The sequence below is a fragment of the Alosa pseudoharengus genome, unplaced genomic scaffold (assembly GCF_046254945.1).
Source record: "Alosa pseudoharengus isolate Yale_2024_CS ecotype anadromous, Long Island Sound unplaced genomic scaffold, YU_APseudo_1.1 YU_APseudo_1.1_scf_20, whole genome shotgun sequence".
Classification (NCBI taxonomy): domain Eukaryota; kingdom Metazoa; phylum Chordata; class Actinopteri; order Clupeiformes; family Clupeidae; genus Alosa; species Alosa pseudoharengus.
The window spans coordinates 27,473,055-27,494,158 of record NW_027468664.1 but is presented as its reverse complement, the minus strand read 5'-3'; the positions used below and the strand labels follow the sequence as shown (position 1 = coordinate 27,494,158).

General features: G+C 42.4%; 1 protein-coding gene across 3 annotated transcripts in view; it reads right to left on the bottom strand.

The window, feature by feature from the left end:
- Positions 1-9,294: 9,294 nt before the first annotated feature.
- pnpla8 (patatin-like phospholipase domain containing 8) overlaps positions 9,295-21,104 on the bottom strand; it is a 26,125-nt gene continuing 14,315 nt past the window's right edge. For all 3 annotated transcript variants that reach the window (XM_076296989.1, XM_076296990.1, XM_076296991.1), the window contains 2 exons: positions 13,054-13,249; positions 9,295-10,705 (listed from right to left, as the gene is read on the bottom strand). In XM_076296989.1, coding sequence (XP_076153104.1) covers positions 10,431-10,705; positions 13,054-13,249 — 471 coding nt within the window. In that variant the 3' untranslated portion in view covers positions 9,295-10,430. The remainder of the gene's footprint in view (positions 10,706-13,053; positions 13,250-21,104) is intronic.

Below are 21,104 nucleotides of genomic sequence, written 5' to 3'. Positions count from 1 at the left end.
TTTTGAACCCAGACTGATTTGGATCCAGAAGGTTGTTCTGTGAAAGGAAGTCAGAGACCTGTTTGGAGACTGCTCGTTCAATGCCTTTGGATAAGAAAGGCAGGAGTGAGACAGGGCGGTAGTTCTCGACTTGAGCAGGGTTGAGAGAAGCTTTCTTAAGTAACGGTGTTACCCGGGCCGTTTTGAACGCTGTTGGAAATGTGCCGGAGGTTAGCGATGCATTGATCACGTGTGTGATAGCTGGTGCGATGGTCGGGCTGATGGACTGAAGTAGGCTCGTAGGTATAGGGTCCAGCGAGCATGTGGTAGGACGGCTGCATGTCAGGAGTCTAGATACTTCATTCTCGGAGAGAGGCGTGAATGCTGAAAAAGATGATCTAGCAGTCCCTAGAGGTTGTAGGAGTGCGGTATCTGAGTCCGATGCGTTGAGTGGGCATGTAGAGAATTGACCGCTGATTGCCGCCACTTTGTTTGTAAAAAATGAGGCGAGGGTATCTGCAGTAAGGCTGGATGGAGGAGGAGGCATCTGAGGGTTGAGTAGCGATTTGAAGGTTGAAAAAAGTTTTCGAGTGTCTGTAGCTCTGTTGATTTTGTCATTGTAGAAAGCCGTCTTAGCAGCAGTGATGCTGGCTGAGAAGGAGGCCAGGAGTGTCTGGTAGTTTTTGAGGTCATCAGTTAGTTTGGATTTGTGCCATTTCCTCTCCGCGGCTCTGAGTCTGGTGCGCTGCGATCGGAGGGTATCATTTAGCCATGGATGAGAGTGTTTGGATCGAGCTGGCCTTGTGGTAAGAGGGCACAGCTCGTCTAGACACGAGCTCAGTGTGGAGCAGAGCGAGTCTGTGGCCTCATTAACCTCCAGAGAGGAGAAGGTGTTGAGTGGAGGTAGGCCGGAGGCAACCACAGAGGAAAAGTGCGTTGGAGACAGGTTCCGGATGTTGCGGCGGAACGTGACCATCGGCTGAGGAGCCGGAGGCTGTTCTGTCAGGCTGACGTTGAACCGGATGAAGAAGTGGTCAGAAAGATGGAGAGGCGTCACCGTGAGGGTGTCTGTGCTGCAGTTCCGAGTGAAGATTAAGTCAAGCTCTTTGCCAGCTTTGTGTGTCGGTGGGCTTTGAACCAGTTTGAGGTCAAAGGAGTGGATCAGGGCCAGAAAGTCCGCTGAGCCTGGGGCATCTAAGTGGATGTTGATATCGCCGAGAAGAAGAAGCGGACAGTCATGCTCAGGGATGGAGGACAGCAGAGTGTCAAGTTCATCCAAAAAGTCGCCTAGTTGGCCTGGAGGGCGGTAGATGACCAGCACGTAGAGTTTTGCTGGGGCGATCACTGTGATGGCATGGAATTCGAATGAGACATATTTGTTTGAAGGCAGTAGCGGGGTGAATTTCCATTTGTTGGAGATCAGCAGGCCCGTCCCACCTCCTCGTCCAGATGGACGAGGGGTGTGGGATAGTGTAAGGTTAGTGGAGAGTGCAGCCGGGGTGGCTGTGTTCTCTGGTTTGATCCAAGTCTCAGTGAGAGCAAGGAGTTCCAACGAAAGATGGTTGGCATAGCCAGCTATGAAATCCGTTTTGTTGACTGCGGATTGACAGTTCCACAAGCCCATGGAGAAAGAGGTTTCTGTAGGTGAGGACCGTTTAAGTTGCTGTAGGTTAAGGCGATTTCTGCCCCTTTTGGCATGATGCCGTTTTCTGCGATGGCCGGTGATAACAGATATGGTGGAATGGCACATTTTTGCCTTTGTCGGCGCCTGTGCTCGGTGAACTTGCACAGGTAAACTTGCTTGTCTTGACAAAAAAATTGACAAAATATCAACTCAGGTCTCAGTGCAGACCAAGTACTATAGTGAATAATAAATAAATACAATATAACATAACATAAGTGCTTGTTTATGGAAGTCCACAACAACCATCTCCTTGGTCTTGGTGAGTTTGTTTTCCTTGCATAACAAAACAATAAGTCATTTTACGGCGTTTTGGCCACACTTGGGGCAGAGCAAATCTTTATGTCAGTTTCCACTGATTGGGCCATGGGCATGGGCAGGGATGGGCAGTATTTCTAATACATGTGTTTAAAATATGTATTTCAAATACAAAATACTATTTTGTCATTTGTATTTTATTGAGATAATGAAAATGCCTTCGTATTTTGTATCAAAATACTTCAGTGTTGCGTATTTTTGTATTTTCAAAATACTTTAAAATACTTTCTGTGAAACACTGTGATGACATCTATCTAACTATCTATACTGTAAAGCACGAAATGTCTGTCTCTGTCTGTTTGTGGCACCCTTGCATGGTCAAGCTGGAATGATTAACAGGCCCCATAACAACTATATAAAAAATATTTTATATATATAAAAAATAGTCTGAATGCAACACTGTCTGAGAAGTTAGTTGTGCTCAAAGGCATCAACTGAGGAAACACGACTAGCTAAGGTTACACACACTCCTTTGCTCACACAAGGACAGCAGAAGGACTTGAATTCACAAGTTTATATTGCAACACTTGAGTTTGATATTTTCCTTTCTTTTTTCTGTTTTACAGGTTTTTTTTCTAGACTTTAAATTTGTCTATGTTCTCTGACCTGTGAAATATTTCAGTGCTATGGTAACTTGACAAGATACCTCAAACAAGGACATTTCCAATTTTGCACATTTTAAATAACAAATGATTGATAATGTCATAATAATTGGCTTCTAATTGGCTCAACTGATTGGATGGTATTAATGTGACAACCTGATTTTTATTTTTACTTTTTTTTGTATTTACATTGATAGAAGTTGTGCACACACCATCAGGTGTATACAAAATTATTCAACTGTGATGAAACTCACCATAAGTGTGGTAATGATGTGGTTATATAACTTAAAAGGTTAAAATGCTACCTAGTTTAAATTTCTAAATCAGTCATCTATTTGGATTGTTTGTCTTTCAGTTATTGTCACTGATTCATAGTGGGCAATCTATTACACCAACTGGTTGGAAAGTGCAACAGTTGTGGAGTCGGCATTGCATGTCGCTGCAAAACAGTACATCTCCAAACTTATAAACAGTAACTGTCAAATAAGGAATTTGAAGATGACATCCGAAAAGCATTAGATTGCATAGAAAACTGATTGATATGAATACACTGTACAGTTTATGTAGTAATAATGCACTGGTTATGAATAACAACTATTTTAAGTAAACATACAATTAGTAATGCAAAAAGTTTTTGTTCTAAGATTTATTTCTCTTTTGTGGCCCCAATTAGTCCAGGAAACTGGCAAAAATGATACAGACTGCCATAATCTGTGATGAAGATATCATAGATGTTGACCTTGTGCTCGACGTAATGATGCCTGAGGTAAGGAAATGTGAATATAAAAGCCATGTCATATTATGATCAGTGTGGTTTCTCCAGAATAAATAAACCAAACCATACCAAACATGCATATTGTCACTACATTCTCATGCTATTTCCAATTTGAAATCTGTTTGCATTTGAAGGTTTCCATTAACATTGTCACGAACCACGAGGGTTTCTGCAGGTTTCTGGAGAGGTTCATGTCCATGCATCCGGCATTGGAGTAACAAGCATTGCTGTTTTTTTCTGTATTTATACATTCTTTTTTAATGTATTAGTTGTTTATTTATTTATTTATGTCTTATTGGATTTCAATTTATTATCTTCATTTCATTATTTACAATATGTGTGTACTGGGGAAATTTGATTTTTTTTGGTGTTAAGTTTATGGTGTATTTTGTTCTGAGAGAAAACTGAACCATGCAAGGTTTTCCGTATTTAGATTTACAAAGCTTTTTTGTTTAAAAGGTTTTTTGTTCTTATGTTTAGAATTAAAATGTGTTCTCCAAAACTGTCCAGTTGTCTGTTTTTGTGATCATCTACCCATGGATGGCTACAACATTTGGTTAAGCAAGCCTATGACTTAACAGACCTGGGGGGTATTCCAAGTACATGGTTTAGTGATAAACCTGGGTAACTTAACTCAGAGTAAGTGGTAAACCTCCTACAACAAGAGCCCTATGGTATTGTTTTGTTAGGAGAATGAAGCCATACAGCTCTTCTATTAGGAGGTTTACCACCTACTCTGTGTTAACTAACCCAGGTTTGTCACTAAACCTCGTACTTGGAATACCCCCCTGGTAAGATGCCTAAATATTTACACATTTGCCTATAATAATTATCTAAACAATTATTATTTATTCTTAAAATATTTGCTGGCACAAGGAGTTTCATTAATTATATTTCCCTTTATGCGTGCATGACGATAAACTACTTGAACTTGAACTAATGCTGCTTGTGGAATATCAACAATATACATTAAGTGTTTAATATAGGTAGGCTATTTGTTGTAAGTAAAAAGTGATTTATATATTTCTTGGTTACAAGTAGCCTAGGCTAGCCTACAAGTTAATAACAAATAGAACAGAAAGAGGTGGAAGGTAGCCTAATAGGCCTAGGTGGCATAACAAACATTTCAACAAAACAAAACATTTCCAAAGCAACTGAGGTCGACAACGGATACTTGTGTTTGTATTTGGCGTTTTACCTAACTTTCCACGAGACAACCATCATGACAGCGCTACACACCTAGCACACATACCTTTACACAAGACAGTTCTGCAAGGCACAACGTAACTTAAGCAAGACAATGCTGGATAAACAAAAACATGTTTTACAGCAGAATAATATTGGCCAGACGTCGCCCTACATTCAGCGTTGTAAGTTAATAACCCACTTTCTACAAGCCACGTGTCTTCCTAACATCCCGACATTGAAATTGTATTTTCCAACGAAACAAATAAAGACAAAAAATAGCTTTGTTCGTGATCTGTCTAGAATCTTTGATACCACTAGCCAACTTCCGCAATACAGTGCCACAAGATAGTACGCGACTTCCGCAAGACAGTGCCGCGAGACACTACGCAACATCCGCAAGACAGAGGACAGGACAAAAGTACGGTACAGTACAGTTTCGGCTCTAACCGCCTCTCCCAAAGCAGCAGATTTAACTTGCTCGCCACTGGAGTCAATTCCACTAGATTGAGAATAATATGGCTTCAGCAAATTGATGTGACATAACTGCGTTGATCTTTTCCTGTCTGGCGTTGCCACCAGATAGTCACGTTCTGTCACCTGACGCACAACAGAATATGGCCCGACAAACTTCGCGCAAAAGGCCGACCCAGGCATCGGCAGCAAAGCCAGCACCTGGTCTCCAGGACTAAAAACTCGCTCCACTGCCCGGCAGTCAAAATAAGTCTTCATCCTCCCCTGGGCCTTAGCAAGATTTTCACTAGCAAGCTTACCTGCCAGGAACAGCCTGCGTCGGAAACCATTGACATAATCGATCACATTTTCCGGAGGGGAAGATTTCTCCAACCAGTCTTTTAAAACAGATAATGGGCCTCGAACATTATGTGCAAAAACAAGATCGTTTGGACTGAACCCTGTGCTGTCCTGTACAACTTCCCGTGCTGCCAACAACAGCCACGGAAGCCCATCCTCCCAGTCCCGATTTAACTCCAAACAATAAGCACGCAGAAGAGACTTTAGAGTAGAGTGAAAACGCTCCAGAGCGCCTTGACTCTGTGCGTGGTATGCGCTACTTAATTGTTGTTTAATGCGTAGCTGAGTCAACACTTCCTTAAACATCTTCGACGTGAAATTGCTACCACGATCACTTTGTATGACTTTGGGGATACCGAAAACAGAAATAAATTGAGACAGCGCTTTTACTACGGGCTTGGTCTTGATGCTGCGCAATGGGTAAGCGGCCGGATACCTTGTAGTCTGGCACATCACAGTCAATAAATAGGCACACCCTGATTTCGCACAAGGCAGTGGACCAACACAATCAATGAGAAGATGTTCAAACGGCTGTCCTACTGCTGAAATTGGGCATAACGGCGCAGGTTTGATTGACTGATTGGGTTTACCCGCAATCTGACAGACATGGCAGGTTTTCACAAACTTAGCCACATCACGTTTCACTTTCGGCCAATAAAAATGCTGTAACAGCCGACGGTACGTTTTGCGGACACCAAAGTGCCCGGAAACCCCACCATGTGCAGTCTGCAAAACTAAATCACGATATTCCCTCGGCATAACCACTTGCAACACCGGTTCTTGAACGTCATGATCAGATGGCAACCACTTACGCACCAATAAACCATTAACAGTAAAATAACCACTCATCGCGCTGCTCATATCACCCTCAGACAATGCTGCATTAAGTAGCTCAGTTAACTCTTCATCATTTATTTGTGCCGCAATTAAATCAACACGAGACAGAGAGGACGGTAACACAGGTAAAATTGGACAAGCACGGTCATTATTGTCAGACTGATCTTTCTCTTGTGCGCGACTCATGGCCCGAGTCACCGCACAAGCCGTAAAAACATCTGGGAACTCATTGGCACATACATCAGACTCAACTGGCAAAACGGGCTCAATTTTCACAACAGGTGGTGGCACACCCGGCCAAACACATCGACCAGCAATATTGTTCCCAATTATCACATCCACCTTTGGCACAGGCAATGAGGGACGAACAGCCATGACAAACTCTCCTTGCACCAGATCAGAATTCAACTCCACCCGATGGAGAGGAACGGAGATGGTCTGCATCCCAATCCCACGGATCAGGACGCAGCTCCCAGTGTCGGACTCTTTATTAAATGGCAAGACTGACTGAACGATAAAGCTCTCACTTGCTCCTGTGTCGCGCAATACTCTTACGGGCACTTTAACAGAACTACCGACCAAGGACACATAGCCCCTTGTAATAAACGGACCATAGCTCTCACTAGTACATTCATCAGAACCATTACGTCCTTTTTGCGACTCCTCCTTGGAAGGACGAGCGCTCTCACCACCCAACCCCTCCGTAGAGTTATCACAAGTCGGAGTCCTCACCGTAGAGGAGACAGTCCGGCCAGACCAGGCCACCAAACCCACCCCGGCCTTTTCAGAAATAGACTTGGAGGAATTCCGGTTTCGTTGTCGGTCATGCAATAAGGGACACTCTTTCTTCCAATGACCCTTACCCATGCAATAATGGCAATTTCCCTCATCATCTGCTCTAGGGCCACTAGTAAAACGTCTGGGACGAAAATCATCACGGCTAAAACTATGGGGGGCTTGATCTCTTGGTTTATTTTTGTGAGTCAGAACAAATTGATCTGCGAGGACTGCAGCTTCTGCCGCGGTTTTGACTTTATTTTCATTTATATAAGTTGCAAGTCGGTCTGGAATAATATTTTTAAACTGTTCCAACACGACCAAATCGACTAGACTCTCGTATGTTTTAACCCCTTCGGCCGCGCACCAACGCAAGAACACCCCATTCAACTCACGAGCCAGTTCGCTGTGTGTTTGCCTATCCCCTTTCCTCCGATTTCTAAAACGTTGCCTGTATGCCTCCGGAATGAGCTCGTAAGCCTTCAGAATAGCGTCTTTTACCGCTTTATAACTTTTACGCTCCTCTGCGCTAAGGGCGACAAAAGCATCCTGGGCACGACCCGTAACCACTGCCTGCAATAACAACGTACATTCGTCATCTTTCCAACCACGATCATTCGCTATATTTTCAAACAATGAAAAGAAGACATCGGGGTCACGTTCATTAAATTTAGGCAGAAATCGGATCATATTTGACAGGTTTAACTCTGGATTTGGCTGAGGTGCAGGCCCAACCCTATCAGGGCCACCACCTGGAATTTTGCCCTCTTCAATAAGCCTAAACCGCTCTTGCTCGAGCTCATTTTCTCTCTCGATCTGTCGCTCACGCACTTTCAACCTTTCGTATTCAAGTAATCTTTCCTGTTCCCTTTCTGCCGCTGCCAATTTTAGTTATTTTTCTTTCGCTTCAGCTCTACTAGCTGCCAATTTATCACGCTGAATTTGTAACTCCAGTATAGCCCTTTGCTCCTCAAACGTCAAATGACCACCTCTAGGGGTAGATGTATCTTTTGGAGCAATTGGATCTGGTTCTACATTTAAAGAAAGAACATCCATTTCCACCAATCTTTCCGCAACCAATTGTTTTATTTCTTTCTTATTAGCCGATTTCGGAAGGTTTAAATTAAATCGGTAATGCTGGGCGACTTGTCGCAGTTGTTCTTTCGTAAGACTATTCAAACCCTCTTCCGATGGCAAAGAAAAAAAGTCACTGAGATTTTCCATGTAAACTTTAGACCAACTGGTAATTCAACAAAACTTCACAGAACAAACAGGTGCCAAAATAATCTACGTTGTCTACTTCAACGAATGCCTCTCTCATTCAAAAGCCCTTAAAATCAACCAAATCATGCGCGTCTTTTATTCAGTGAAACCAAGCGTCAGAGAACACCGGGGAAATAAACTGGCCACTAACAGGAGCTGCCCCAGCATCTAACTACTAGCACACACCCTGAATATTTCCATAGCCTATCTTCAGCGTGCCCTCTTGCGATTAGACTGCTAGCCAGTCTCCCCACGTTCGACACGCCAACTTAAACTAAACAATTTACAACAAAACAAAAAACTTTTAGGCGGTCTCACCTAACACCAGGGGTTTACGTAGCTCCAACTTACCCTAATTTGGTCTCCACCAGGCCTCAAACGCCAAGCAACACATGAACAAAGCCGCATGCAAAAGGTAATCCTGCATCTATGCACAGGGTCGCAGCAAACCGGAAACCGCAAATCAATTAACCAAAGTAATTAAGCAAACACTACCAAATAGCAACCAAATCCGAATTGATTCCGGACGAGATCCCCCACATGTCACACATGCTGGCTCAAGCATATGAAACATAAAGGGAGGTCCACGCGAGAGTAACAATAAAGTATATTTATTAAATAATTATAGAAAAGTCAGTATATGGAAGCTTAAAAACTAAAGTGTAGTGCATAGTGTCTAGGGGTATGAGTACAAGTGTTCGATAACATAACATAAGCACTATAACGACGGCCGAGAGGAGAGGGAGTCCGTCTGCATCCTGAGAGCGGGCCATTTTAACATCTGGCTCATTAGGACCAATCGACAGCACACCTGTGCCCACCTACACGGCTACAGCCCCCTGCTGGAAGATGAAAATATTTACAGAACAGGGGCGGGGTTTGGTGCAGGTCTGACAGGGTCCTGACACAGAGCATTGTTGTGCAAGTACATAAAACTAGTTCAACAGCATTCATACAACAAATCAGAATTCTTTACATTGCAATAGAGTCAACGACCAGAGAGGTTAAACCATGCATCAGCTGTTCAGTTATGGACCATAAAAAAAGAACACACAGATGACTGATTGTTTAGAATCCGAGACAGATTTTTTATTTCACTTGCTCTGAATGAAGAAACCTGTGGTCTACTGCCACTGGTTTGAGTGTCAGTTTGTTGATTTGTTTTTTACAGTTTCAAGTTGGATGATTCATGAACACAAACAACGCATTCAAATGGAAATTGCAGAATACTTGCAATAAAATCTACTGTAGTGTGATCAGCATCCATCATTTCACTATCATTTTAGTGCATACTATATACAGAGGATGAGCAATGCTGTACAGCAGATGGTTTTAGTGCTTAAAGAGTAGTGCTTACTCCAGCAGAATAGAAGTCAAGTAGCTGGAATATAAGACTTTTCAAGGTAATTTTATGGTTCTCTGTTCCTAAAGAAAATAAAAACAAAACATAAAATAAAATAATAATTATTAAATAAATGAAGTGGAGATGTTTCCTTTTCAAAACCAGTGAAATTATTTGTCTCACTATTTGAAACGGTTACTTGATAAGGGCTTTTTGTTATGTAAAACTACAGTACATGCCAGTGAAAGTGCATGACACACACACACACACGCAAATCACACGAGAGATGTGTGCATAATCAGAAATGATTTTGACATACAGTAATTAAGCGATGACACGTCACTGCAGCGAACCTGCTTTCACAATAACTCAACATGATGAATTTGAGTGTCAGTCAAGTCGAGTGAGTTATTTCTGGGCCACTGCACACGACTCAGCAAGGGCAACAGCAGCGTGTGTTTAGACGAATCAGGATGGGTGTTAAAAGGGAGCCCATCTCACTACAGTGATGTGCAGTCTTGGCATAGGCAGTTCTGCCAATGATCCCAGTGGCAATCAGTTAAAGAGCCCTCTCTCACGAAGGCCTGCGTGGAATTACGAATAAAAAAATAAAAATAAAAAAAAAAATCTCGTCTAACCTTGGGAGCAACGTTAGGACCGCGCTCGACAATAGGTTCCCCGGATTACGGGGAAGGACCGCTTCAAATCGCCAGAAACATTAAAAATCATGAGAAGCTGCACAATGGCGTGTGTTACAGTGTTACACTACGCTAGCCCTTCGACTCCAGTCAACAAGCACCCCTGAACTTGAGGACCCTTGTGTCCACTGCACTACCACCTCCTGCACTCCAGGGGGCGCTATAGTTTGGAGAGGAAAGGCAGGCCGTCGTACATGTCGGCCTTGAGCTGGAGCCACTCGGCGGCGCGCTGGACGACACCCTTCTCCTGGGTGAGCACACTGGCCGCCTTGCGCAGCTTGACATCGTTGCGCTCCAGGTAGCGGCGTCCCTCCTCCAGCAGGAAGTTGAGCTTCTCGCGGCGGCTCTCGTCCAGCGGGATGTCCTCGCTCATGTACGGGTTGAAGCGGAAGTAGGTCTCCGGCGGCAACAGGGCGTCCAGCATGGTGTGGACCTCTGGTGGAGGAGGAGCAGGACACGCACACGCACACGCACACACACACACACAGACACACACACGCACACACACACACACACACGCGCACACGCACACACACAGACACACACACGCACACACACAGACACACACACACACACACACACACACACACACACACAGACAGACACACACACACACACACACAGACACACACACGCACGCACACACACGCACGCACAAGGTTCATCAAGTGTTCCACTGTTTCAACTCAGCTTATTTACACAGTTTAGAAAATATTTCATGTGTTCACTTCATCAGACAAATGAATACGACTCTATAGGATTCTGTACTATGGAGAAAAAATTTCACAACAATCTGAGAACTGTTAACTCTCTTCAGAACAAGCAACTCCCAGTCAAATAGTAACCGTATCCATGACAATACAGTGTTGCATACTAGTGAATGGGCTTCTGGCACCTAACGGTTACTGATGCTATCTGACCGCAGAGGTGACCCAGAGGTCAGGCTGATAATCAGAACTTTAAAAATAGCTGTGATTACGTGAATTTTTAATCCTCGCTGGAGAGACAGGAACCAGATGTGACTGGTGACATGTGTTAGAGTTTAACTCTTTGTGTACTCCCTATGCTCTGTAAATACATTTCACCAATATGCAAAAGTAAATCTGTGGATTTGCTTAATCTGTATATGGTTTTTATTTTTTTTAAAGAAAAGAAAAAAACATTGTCTTGATTCAATATACTGATGAAATGCATTAATGCATTTAGGCTTCTTTGTGTGCCCATGCTCTGTAAATACATTTCACCAATATGCAAAAGTAAATCTGTGGATTTCTTTAATCTGTATATTGTTTTTATTTGTATTTATTTTTTTAAACAAAAAGAAAAAAACATGGTCTTGATTCAATATACTGATGAAATGCATTTAGGCTTGGCTTTTAAGGTATTTGATGGTGGTTTGCTGTGGTGTTTGTTGGAAGGTCAGGTTCAAAAATAACCTCAATGATTATTTATTTCTGTTAACATCCTATATGCAAAAGCCATCCAATAAAAGGAAAAGCGCTGATGTGGAAAATGGTGTAAAATTGTGCATGTGTGTATGTGTGTGTGTGTGTGTGTGTGTGTGTGTGTGCATGTGTGTGTGTGTGTGTGTGTGTGTGTGTGTGTGGCTTGTGCATGGGCTTCTGCTGTCCAGGCCTCTCCAGCGCTCCATCCTCAGTCAGTGAGTTATTATCCTACGCATTATTAAGGAGCCAGCACATTAAGATAAAAAAGGAAGAAAATGAAGGTACGGCTGGCATTAAAGATAATGTTAGCTACTTCAAAAGCATAACAACTCAGTTACAAAAGTGGACAAGATAGATACTCCGTGTACAGAAACTCAAGATGAAAGAAAATTAAAAAAAAAAAAAGCTGTGAAGATGCTAAATTTAAGCATTTAAGAACTTTACAGATTACTGACATGGTAAAATATGATTCTTTATTTTCTCTAGTTGTTTTAACTCAATTTGTATGTTTTGTAAATAGACAAAAGTGTCTGCTCCATAACTGAACTTATCTATGTGCACAAAGGCAGAAAAATTTACATTTGTTCACGGAGTAAATCTTTGAAGCCAAAGGAAATTAATTAATATTATTTGTTAGGGACCATGTACAATTTATAACATAAATGTTGCCATTTGATGCATAGTACCTGAGTTAGCCTTAGGCTAATTTGCATCTGCAGTCACCACAAATGTACAGTACATTGCATGATATGCATGGTGTATATTTATATAATTATCAGTGCGCACGAATATACGGGCTGAATCTCTCTTCCTAAAAATACCCTCCCAGACGCTGAGCTGTGGCATGGCATGGTACACTTCTCACAAAGTGAAACTGGAACAAGGCAGATGCTAAGGGACAGCAGAGAGTTCACAGTATGTTTTTTTAACATTCAACTGTCCAAGAACTACAGATACAAATTACCCTCTGGGTGATATAGAAGCGGTCTTGGTCATATATGGTACATAAAATAAAAAATAAAATAAATATATTTATAAATAAATCAAAGTAAAAACACATTGCCTAACTGTCCCTGTAAAATAAATACATATATAAATAAATAAATAAATAAATAAATAAATAAATACACACACAAGCAAAGGAGACCCAACACACACACACACACACACTCTCACTCTCACTCTCACTCTCACTCTCACTCTCACTCTCACTCTCACTCTCACTCTCACTCTCCCTCTCCCTCTCCCTCTCCCTCTCCCTCTCACTCTCACTCTCCCTCTCACTCTCCCTCTCACTCTCCCTCTTACACACTCACAGACAGACAGACAGACACTCACCCTCGGTGTCTGTGGCGCTGCTGATGACGTTGGTGATCTTGGCCTTGAGGCTGGTGTAGGTGGCGCTGTTCTTGCTGCCCGTCTCGTAGCGGCCGGTGCCCAGGGACACCACACACTGCAGGGGCGTGTTGGGCCACAGGTTCTTACACTCGTGGATGGCCAGCGCAGTGGGGTTGTTGATCAGCAGGCCGCCGTCCTGAAATACATGCAGCAATTTCCTGTTATGCGTATCAGCCGCAAACATTTACTTTTAGCACTCATCATGGACATCCAGGGGTGTGTTTCCCAAAACCATAGTTGCTAACCTGTTAGCAACTTAGTTGGTTGGAATACAGCAATTTCCTGTTATGCGTATCAGCCGTAAACATTTCACTTTCAGCACTCATAAGCATCATCTGTGGACATCCTAGGGCACATTTCCCAAAACCATAGCAACTTAGTTGGTTGGCAATGGGAAATTGCATTACAACCAACAAAGTTGCTAACTTACTTAGCAACTATGGTTTTGGGAATCGCGCCCCTGATGCTTAAGCACACCAAATGTACTGCATAACCCCAATTTCTTCTTCTTTTTTTTGTCTGGAATGTGGTTTTCATGTAGGGACACCCCTGACGAAGATGATTAATTCATGACCCGTGTTGTTGGGGGTACATGCCCCCGTTTCTTCCTTTTGCTACAGTTGCTTGTGTTATTTTTTTCCCTTCTGAGAAGCCTCTGAATTGTATCTGATGTTAAGAGGCAGATGGACTACAAGCATATGGATGTTGGAACACACAAATCCAAACAAAAACATGACTGATGTATATTGCTGATTGTAATATGCAATGTATTACAAATGCTGAAATACAAAATCATGTATACAATACACGGACATGCACACAAATACAAAGACAACTGCTGCCCAGGGATGACCATTTTTGATCACAATTAATCACTATAGTATCCTTGTGCTTATCAAAATCAAACAGGCTATATTACAAAATCTGAACACTACCAAAAGGTTGCCCCCCCCACACACACACACACACACACACACTTTCCATGAGTTAGTCGGTGTGATAAAGGACGCCGGCAGCTTTGAGGTCTGCCAATTACTGAAAGGCAACCCTGGGGTGAGGAGTCTGAGCTCCATAATATATACCCACAGAGAAGGAGGGAGAGAGAGGGAGAGAGAGAGGGGGGGGGGGGTGCAGACAGGCTGAGATAAGAGGAGGGGAGAGAGAAAGGGTCTGAGAGAATTATATAGATAGAGAGAGAGGGTGAAACAGAGAGAGAGAGAGAGAGAGAGAGACAGCAGGGAAGTCTTACACATGTTGAGGTAAATACATAGCAAGAGAGCAGTCGAAAGAAAGAAAGAAAGAAAGAAAGAAAGAAAGAAAGAAAGAAAGAAAGAAAGAAAGAAAGAAAGAAAGAAAGAAAGAAAGAAAGAAAGAAAGAAAGAAAGAAAGAAAGAAAGAAAGAAAGAAAGAAAGAAAGAAAGAAAGAAAGAAAGAAAGAAAGAAAGAAAGAAAGAAAGAAAGAAAGAAAGAAAGAAAGAAAGAAAGAAAGAAAGAAAGAAAGAAAGACGTGGAGGGGGCATAAAAGCCTGCTGGGCACGTGGTGAGACATGGAGGGCCTGATAGTGGTGCTGATGGTGGGGGATCAGACGCCCATGGTGAGGGGTATTGGGTGTTTGGGGGTAAGGGGGCGGGGAGATTGGAGTATCCCAGGAGGCCCAGTGAAGATGGGGAAGAAGGGGGCCAAATCTTTTCCTCTCCCCTCATCCTCCTCCACCCTCTCCTCTCTCTCTCCCCTACTCCCATCTCCCTCCATCCTCCTCCACCTTCCTCCTCCCATCTCTCCTCATCCTCCTCCACCCTCTCCTCTCTCCTACTCCCTTTTCTCCTCATCCTCCTCCACCCTCTCATCCTCATCCTCCTCCACCCTCTCCTCTCTCCTACTCCCTTTTCTCCTCATCCTCCTCCACCCTCTCATCCTCATCCTCCTTCACCCTCTCATCCTCATCCTCCTCCACCCCTCTCCTCTCTCCTACTCTTAATCCCTCCCTCTTCTCTGTTCCTCTTTCACCCATCCCTTCTTTTCTCTTTACTCTCTTTTCCGCCTCTTCTCCCATGTCTCTCTCTTCTCTATTCTTCTCTTCCTCTCTCTCCTCCCTTATTCTCTTCTTTTTTCCTATCCCTCCTCCTCCACCTCCTCACCCATCCCCCTCTCTGAGCTCATCGTCCCTCATCAGCACCTTCCCCGTCCCTGTGTGTGTGTGTGTGTGTGTTGGTGTGTGTGTGTGTGTGGGTGGGAGGTGGGGTCAGGGTGGAGTCTGGCTGCTAATGAGGCCGTGACCTCCAGGTCTCCAATCAATCTGCAGCTCTAATGCAGGTCTGCCTGGAGCCTGTCCCCTCCCAGACAAGCCCAGTCCATCAGCGTACCACATAATCATCACTACGGATGGGCATGGGAAGAACACTGCCATCAGTACGTATGGGCATCGGGAGAACAGTGCCGTCACTACGTATGGGCATCGGCAGAACACTGCCGTCAGTACGTATGGGCATCAGCAGAACACTGCCGTCACTACGTATGGGCATGGGGAGAACACTGCCGTCACTAAGTATGGGCATCGGGAGAACACTGCACTGCCGTCCTCCCTCTCTGACTTTCTCCAACTTCAGTCTGGCAGAACATCATCAGTAATAAACACCATGGCACCATTGTAATCGCATGCATGGTCGTGGTCGTAATCATCATCATCATCATCATGCTTCTGTTTATGACCCACACCAGACCACAAAACCTACCATCACCATCATCATCATCATCATCATCATTATTGTTTATGTTTACAACCCACACTAGACCACAAAACTGCCCATCACCATCACAATCAGCAGCAACAGCAACAGCAAAGGCCAGTAAACTGAGGTCAACATTTACATGGACATCTCCTGATCAGCCTTTTCAATGCTTGAAAAGTGAAAAGTTCTATATAAATAATAATAATAATAATAATAATAATAATAATAATAATAATAATAATAATAATAATAATAATAATAATAATAATAATAATAATAATAATAATAATAATTATTATTATTATTATTATTATTATTATTATTATTATTATTATTATTATTATTATTATGTCTTGCGGCGCAGTCAGTGATGACAGGAATATTCAGTCCTTAACCCTTAGAACCCTAAGCTGTTTTTAGGGCATTTTCACTACCTTTATTCATAAGGATTTATTCTGGTCTTTGTAAGTGCCACACACACATATTATATATTGTTTTTTTCAGCAGAGTCTAGGCTATCCAGATCTGCCATCATTCCATGTATTAGTACTAGCATTGAATATAAAATATAAAAAGCGTATTATAAAAAATCTTATATTTCGACATGTATCTCACCACAGCAAGCTCATAGCTCTACATGCATTTCATGTGTGTGTAGGGCAGACTGTCCTGAATTGGGCAATATAATTGCCATGTTGGAGGGATACTCTGGGGCTGAGCAATTTACAGAAATATGTGGTGTGTGATTTACGGAAATAAATGGCATTTTTTATTTAGTGATGAAAAATGATCTTTCTGCGCTCCATATCTGTGACACGAACTGATCTGACCTGACTTGACCCGAGGTTGCGTGTTAGCCTGCGTGCCTATGCACTCATAATGATTCTCAACTTTTTACTGGATTGCTATGAACAAAGTAAAGGCAAAAAAGGTGTTTCTTTGTTTAACAAATTGGGATGCAATGTGAGCCTTGAATTGGATGCCATGCAGGAATTTGCTAGGATCTCAAAACCGGATTATGAACATGCTTTGCCAAAGAGAAACACACGATAGCGTTGGATTATAAACATGCTTTGCCACAAGAACAGACAAAAACATGGGGTAAGTCCAGCTATATGAAGTTATTATTTTGCTGTCACTTCGTCTTTTTTATAACCCAGAATGATGTACTTGTATCAAATGATAGCTCAGTGTCTCCTCTTTCATCTGACATGGCATATCTATCCGATCACGGGTCCGCGAGTAATCCAAAGAGAGTAATGGGTGTGCAGCGTTGGTTTGTGTACATGACGTTATTATTTTGCAGTCACTTCGTCTGTTTTTATAAGCCAGAAGGATCGATAAACATGATACTAATGGATAGCCCTGTGTCCCCTCTTTCATCTGATATGCTTGCCATATCGATGCGATCACGGGTTCGTGAGTAATTCAAACGAGAGTAATGGGTGTGCAGGTGAACGCTGAGAAGTATAGACTGTAAATATGATGCAATTTGATTTAATTTCATGATTTTTTTTAATTTTCATACTTGATCGTACAGACAAGTGTGTAGTCTTTTTGGAAAGCCCCACTTCTGCTCTGTCATGCAATAAAGTTTCATCTCGCTGCGATGAACAGTTCCGGAGCAATGTAACAGAGAAGAAAGGCTGTGTTTTTTGACGCACTTTGCGTCAATCGGGTTCTAAGGGTTAAGGGATTACTTGGTCAGTGATGGATAACTTAGTCAGGGTTGGACAATAGGCAAACAAAGTATAAAAGCAGCATCTCTGCTAAAATATGGGATATGTTCCCAACATTTTGCAAGAATTACAGACTGTGCCTTTAAATCCTACAGCAGATGTTTATTGATGTCATTGTAAGTTGCTTTGGACAAAAGTGTAGAGAAACCATAAACATAAACATAACTCTGAAAACAAGTCAATAAGCCCTGCTGCATTAAGTGCTGTAACATCAGCTCCTAGTTTCCACAGTGAATCACGTCAGCTCTTTACAGGGCTTCAGAGGAGGGAAAGGGGGAAGAAGGAGTAAGGGAGGGAGGGATGGAGGGAGTAAGGGAAGGATGGATGGAGGGAGTAAAGAAGGGAGGGATAGAGGGATGGAGTAAGGTAGGGAGGGATGGAATAAGGGAGAGAGAGAGAGAAGGAGGGAGTTTCAAGGCGAAATGACAGACTGAATTATTTACCCCTCATTAACATGCTGATTCATACCGCAGTGTCGGAGCCAAAGCAGACGAGGTCATAAAGACCCAGAGCGACAGCTTCAGTCATAGTCATGACATGTCACATGCTTCAGGACGTGAGAGACATGACACATACCAGTCTCTAGTTTGCTGCAGGGCCCCTTTTGTTTTGTATTGAAACTATTCAATTAAAATATTAAATACTAACCATTGTGGTAATCTGCTAATCGATTTGGGTCATTTCTGATTGCAGCTTCTTGGACTTAAATATTTTGTGCTTGACTAACTCCTCTATGACCGTAAACTATGCATGTTTGGCGTGTGGACAAATCAAGGCATTTGAGGACACAATCTTGGGCTTTGGGGAACACTAAACATTTTCTTCGCCATTTTCTGACACTATAATTAAACAACTAATGACTTAAATTGAGAAAATAATCGACAGATTAATGGACTTTTTTTTGTACTCAATTTTGTATTGTATTGGTGGGTAACAACATAAGGTATTCGAACAATACAGATACACATAGTCAAACATACACCCCCCTCCCCCTCCCACCCCTACCACATGGGATACAACACGGCTAACAATGTAGCACAGTCAGTGTTATAGAACAGTCCACTTAGTGTCCTTCCAGTAAAATATCCTGAACTCTGGCAATTCCATTGCTCCATGTTTGTATTGTCCGAGGTGTAGCGCCGTTGATCTTGGCAGAAGAAAGTTCAAGAAAAAGAATCTCTAAGAACGTATTCAACCCACGCTAGATTAATGGACTTAATACAAATAATAATTGTTAGTAGTTATATACAGGGCTGCCAGTCTCTACACTTTAGAAAGGCCCTGAGTTTTTGTTTTGTTTTGTTTGATGTTTTGATTTGCCCTGCCCATTAGGTTTTTTCTTCTTCAGTTTATTAGTTTTTTTCAGTTTGCTACTGTCCTTAATGTAGTCTTACCAACTTTTTAAATTGTTTACTTTTTAAACATTTTTAACTATTGTATTGTTGTTTTTTGTATGTCGCTTTGGACAAAAGTATCTGCTAAATCCTATAACCATAACCTTAAGTGAGTTTCTTCATAAGAGGAGAGAATTAGGAATATTATGAAGTTCAGGTAACATAGTGGACACTGCCGCATCCACCAGAGATTCAGCACTTAGACAGCTGCTCTGTTGTAAAATCACTTGCCTGAGCAGTAGAGCGAGCAAGCTAGCTTCTTAGGATGCAGTTAGGATTTAAACGAATACAAACACACACCCACACACACAAAGTAAACATCCATTCACAAACACAAAACAAACACACACACAGTGTGTATATAGACAAGCAGCCGTTTCAAATGGAGAGCTTTCCCCCTGCACTAAAGACATATTCATATTCATAATATTCCTATTCATATTGGATGTTTTGATACAAACTGAAACCAGAGCTTGCTGAATTCTCTGGGCTAATTGCAATACTTTATCCAAATTAGCACAGTGCCTGCCCCAGGCACTCTGTGAGGGTGGGAGAGAGGGTGAAAAGTAAGTCTGCATCAGAGCAGACATGCAGAGTTGGGTTTGTATCAGCGTGTCTCTAAATGCACCTGTGTGTGTGTGTGTGTGTGGGTGTGCGTGTGTGTGTGTGTGTGTTGTGTGTATGTCGTTAGGGGTGTGTTGATGTGTGTGTGTGTGTGTGTGTGTGTGTGTGTGTCTGTGACTGTGTGTGTGTGTGTGTGAGCATACAAGGTACTGTCACACACAATGTGAATTAGAGATGCGTGGTTTGCGAATAAACCACGGGTCGGGCATAGCCTGGAAATATCCAGACTCTTTCACGAAGTGAAGAGTCTGGCAGTTCTCGATAGGGAAACGTTTGCAACACTTGCATGGTGACAGGCACTTACTTTCAAATCATTGGTCCAGCCTTACCAATCATATTGACCAGAGATCCCTAACGTTACTTCCTACTTCGCCTAAACTTTACAAACTGACAATAGTCAGTCATAATAATCAACAGTCAGGAAACAATGCATGTGGGTCTACCTTTTCTGTAAATAAATTTCTGCATTTTTCCACGTTTGCAGGCGTTGCTACTTCTGTTTATCACAATAAGTTTCGGTTTCGTCTTCGCACGACGTCATCGTTCTCAGCCACCCTGATTGGACAGGTGAAGATTGGCCGGAGAAAACCCGCAAATATGCCGCAGACCCAGACGACGTACTGAAGGGAAGTACGTAGGAGGGCGGAGCCAGGCTAGGTTGGGCAGACTCATAATTAAAAAAATATTCTAGTTAACTGCGGGTGGACGACTGATAATTCAGCCAGATCTGCACAGTGTTGCAAGACCGATTGCCCACTGATTTGATGCGGTCACAAACTCAGGGAATGCTTCCTTCAGATAAAGCCTGGTCTTGTTAACCTCTCTTTACACTTTTAACATTTCCAATACTTCAATTTGTCTGTAGGGACCCTACCCATGCTACTTTTGAGCCTTGTCAGTGGTTTGAAAATAGAGATTTATTTGGTTCCACTTTACTTGACAGTGTCGGCATAAGAATGACATGGCATAAGAATGACATGACACTGTAATGAATGTGTCATAAACAAGTCATAAACGTTCATGACATAACGCTTCTGTTATTAAGTGACATTCGTTTTTTGTCATAACAAGTTAGGGTTAGGATTAGGTTTAGGTTTAGAGTTATGGTTAGGGTTAGTGTTAGGTTTCATGTGTCATGACAGTGTCATGTCACTCTTATGTCGATACTGTCAAGTAAAGTGTTACCATTTATTTTGACGTGGCTCTAATGCAAACAACAGTCTAGCTCAAAACTCCTCTAATTAATGTAAGCCTAATTTTGCTCCCAAACAAAAGTTTGAACTGGTTATCATCCATAAATAGACCCCAGGTTGTTTTAACTCCGGATCCTGCCTTTAAGTGCAAAATGTTTTTCAACACGTTGTCGGCTCTAATTTAGCCTATGTGCCATCAAAGTAGCCTAAACATCCACATTTTATTTGTGAACATATATAAGGCAAGTAGCCTATCAAATGTCCTTGCATTTGTGTGGGCTGGCAAACGTGTAGGCTAAGATAGTTATTTT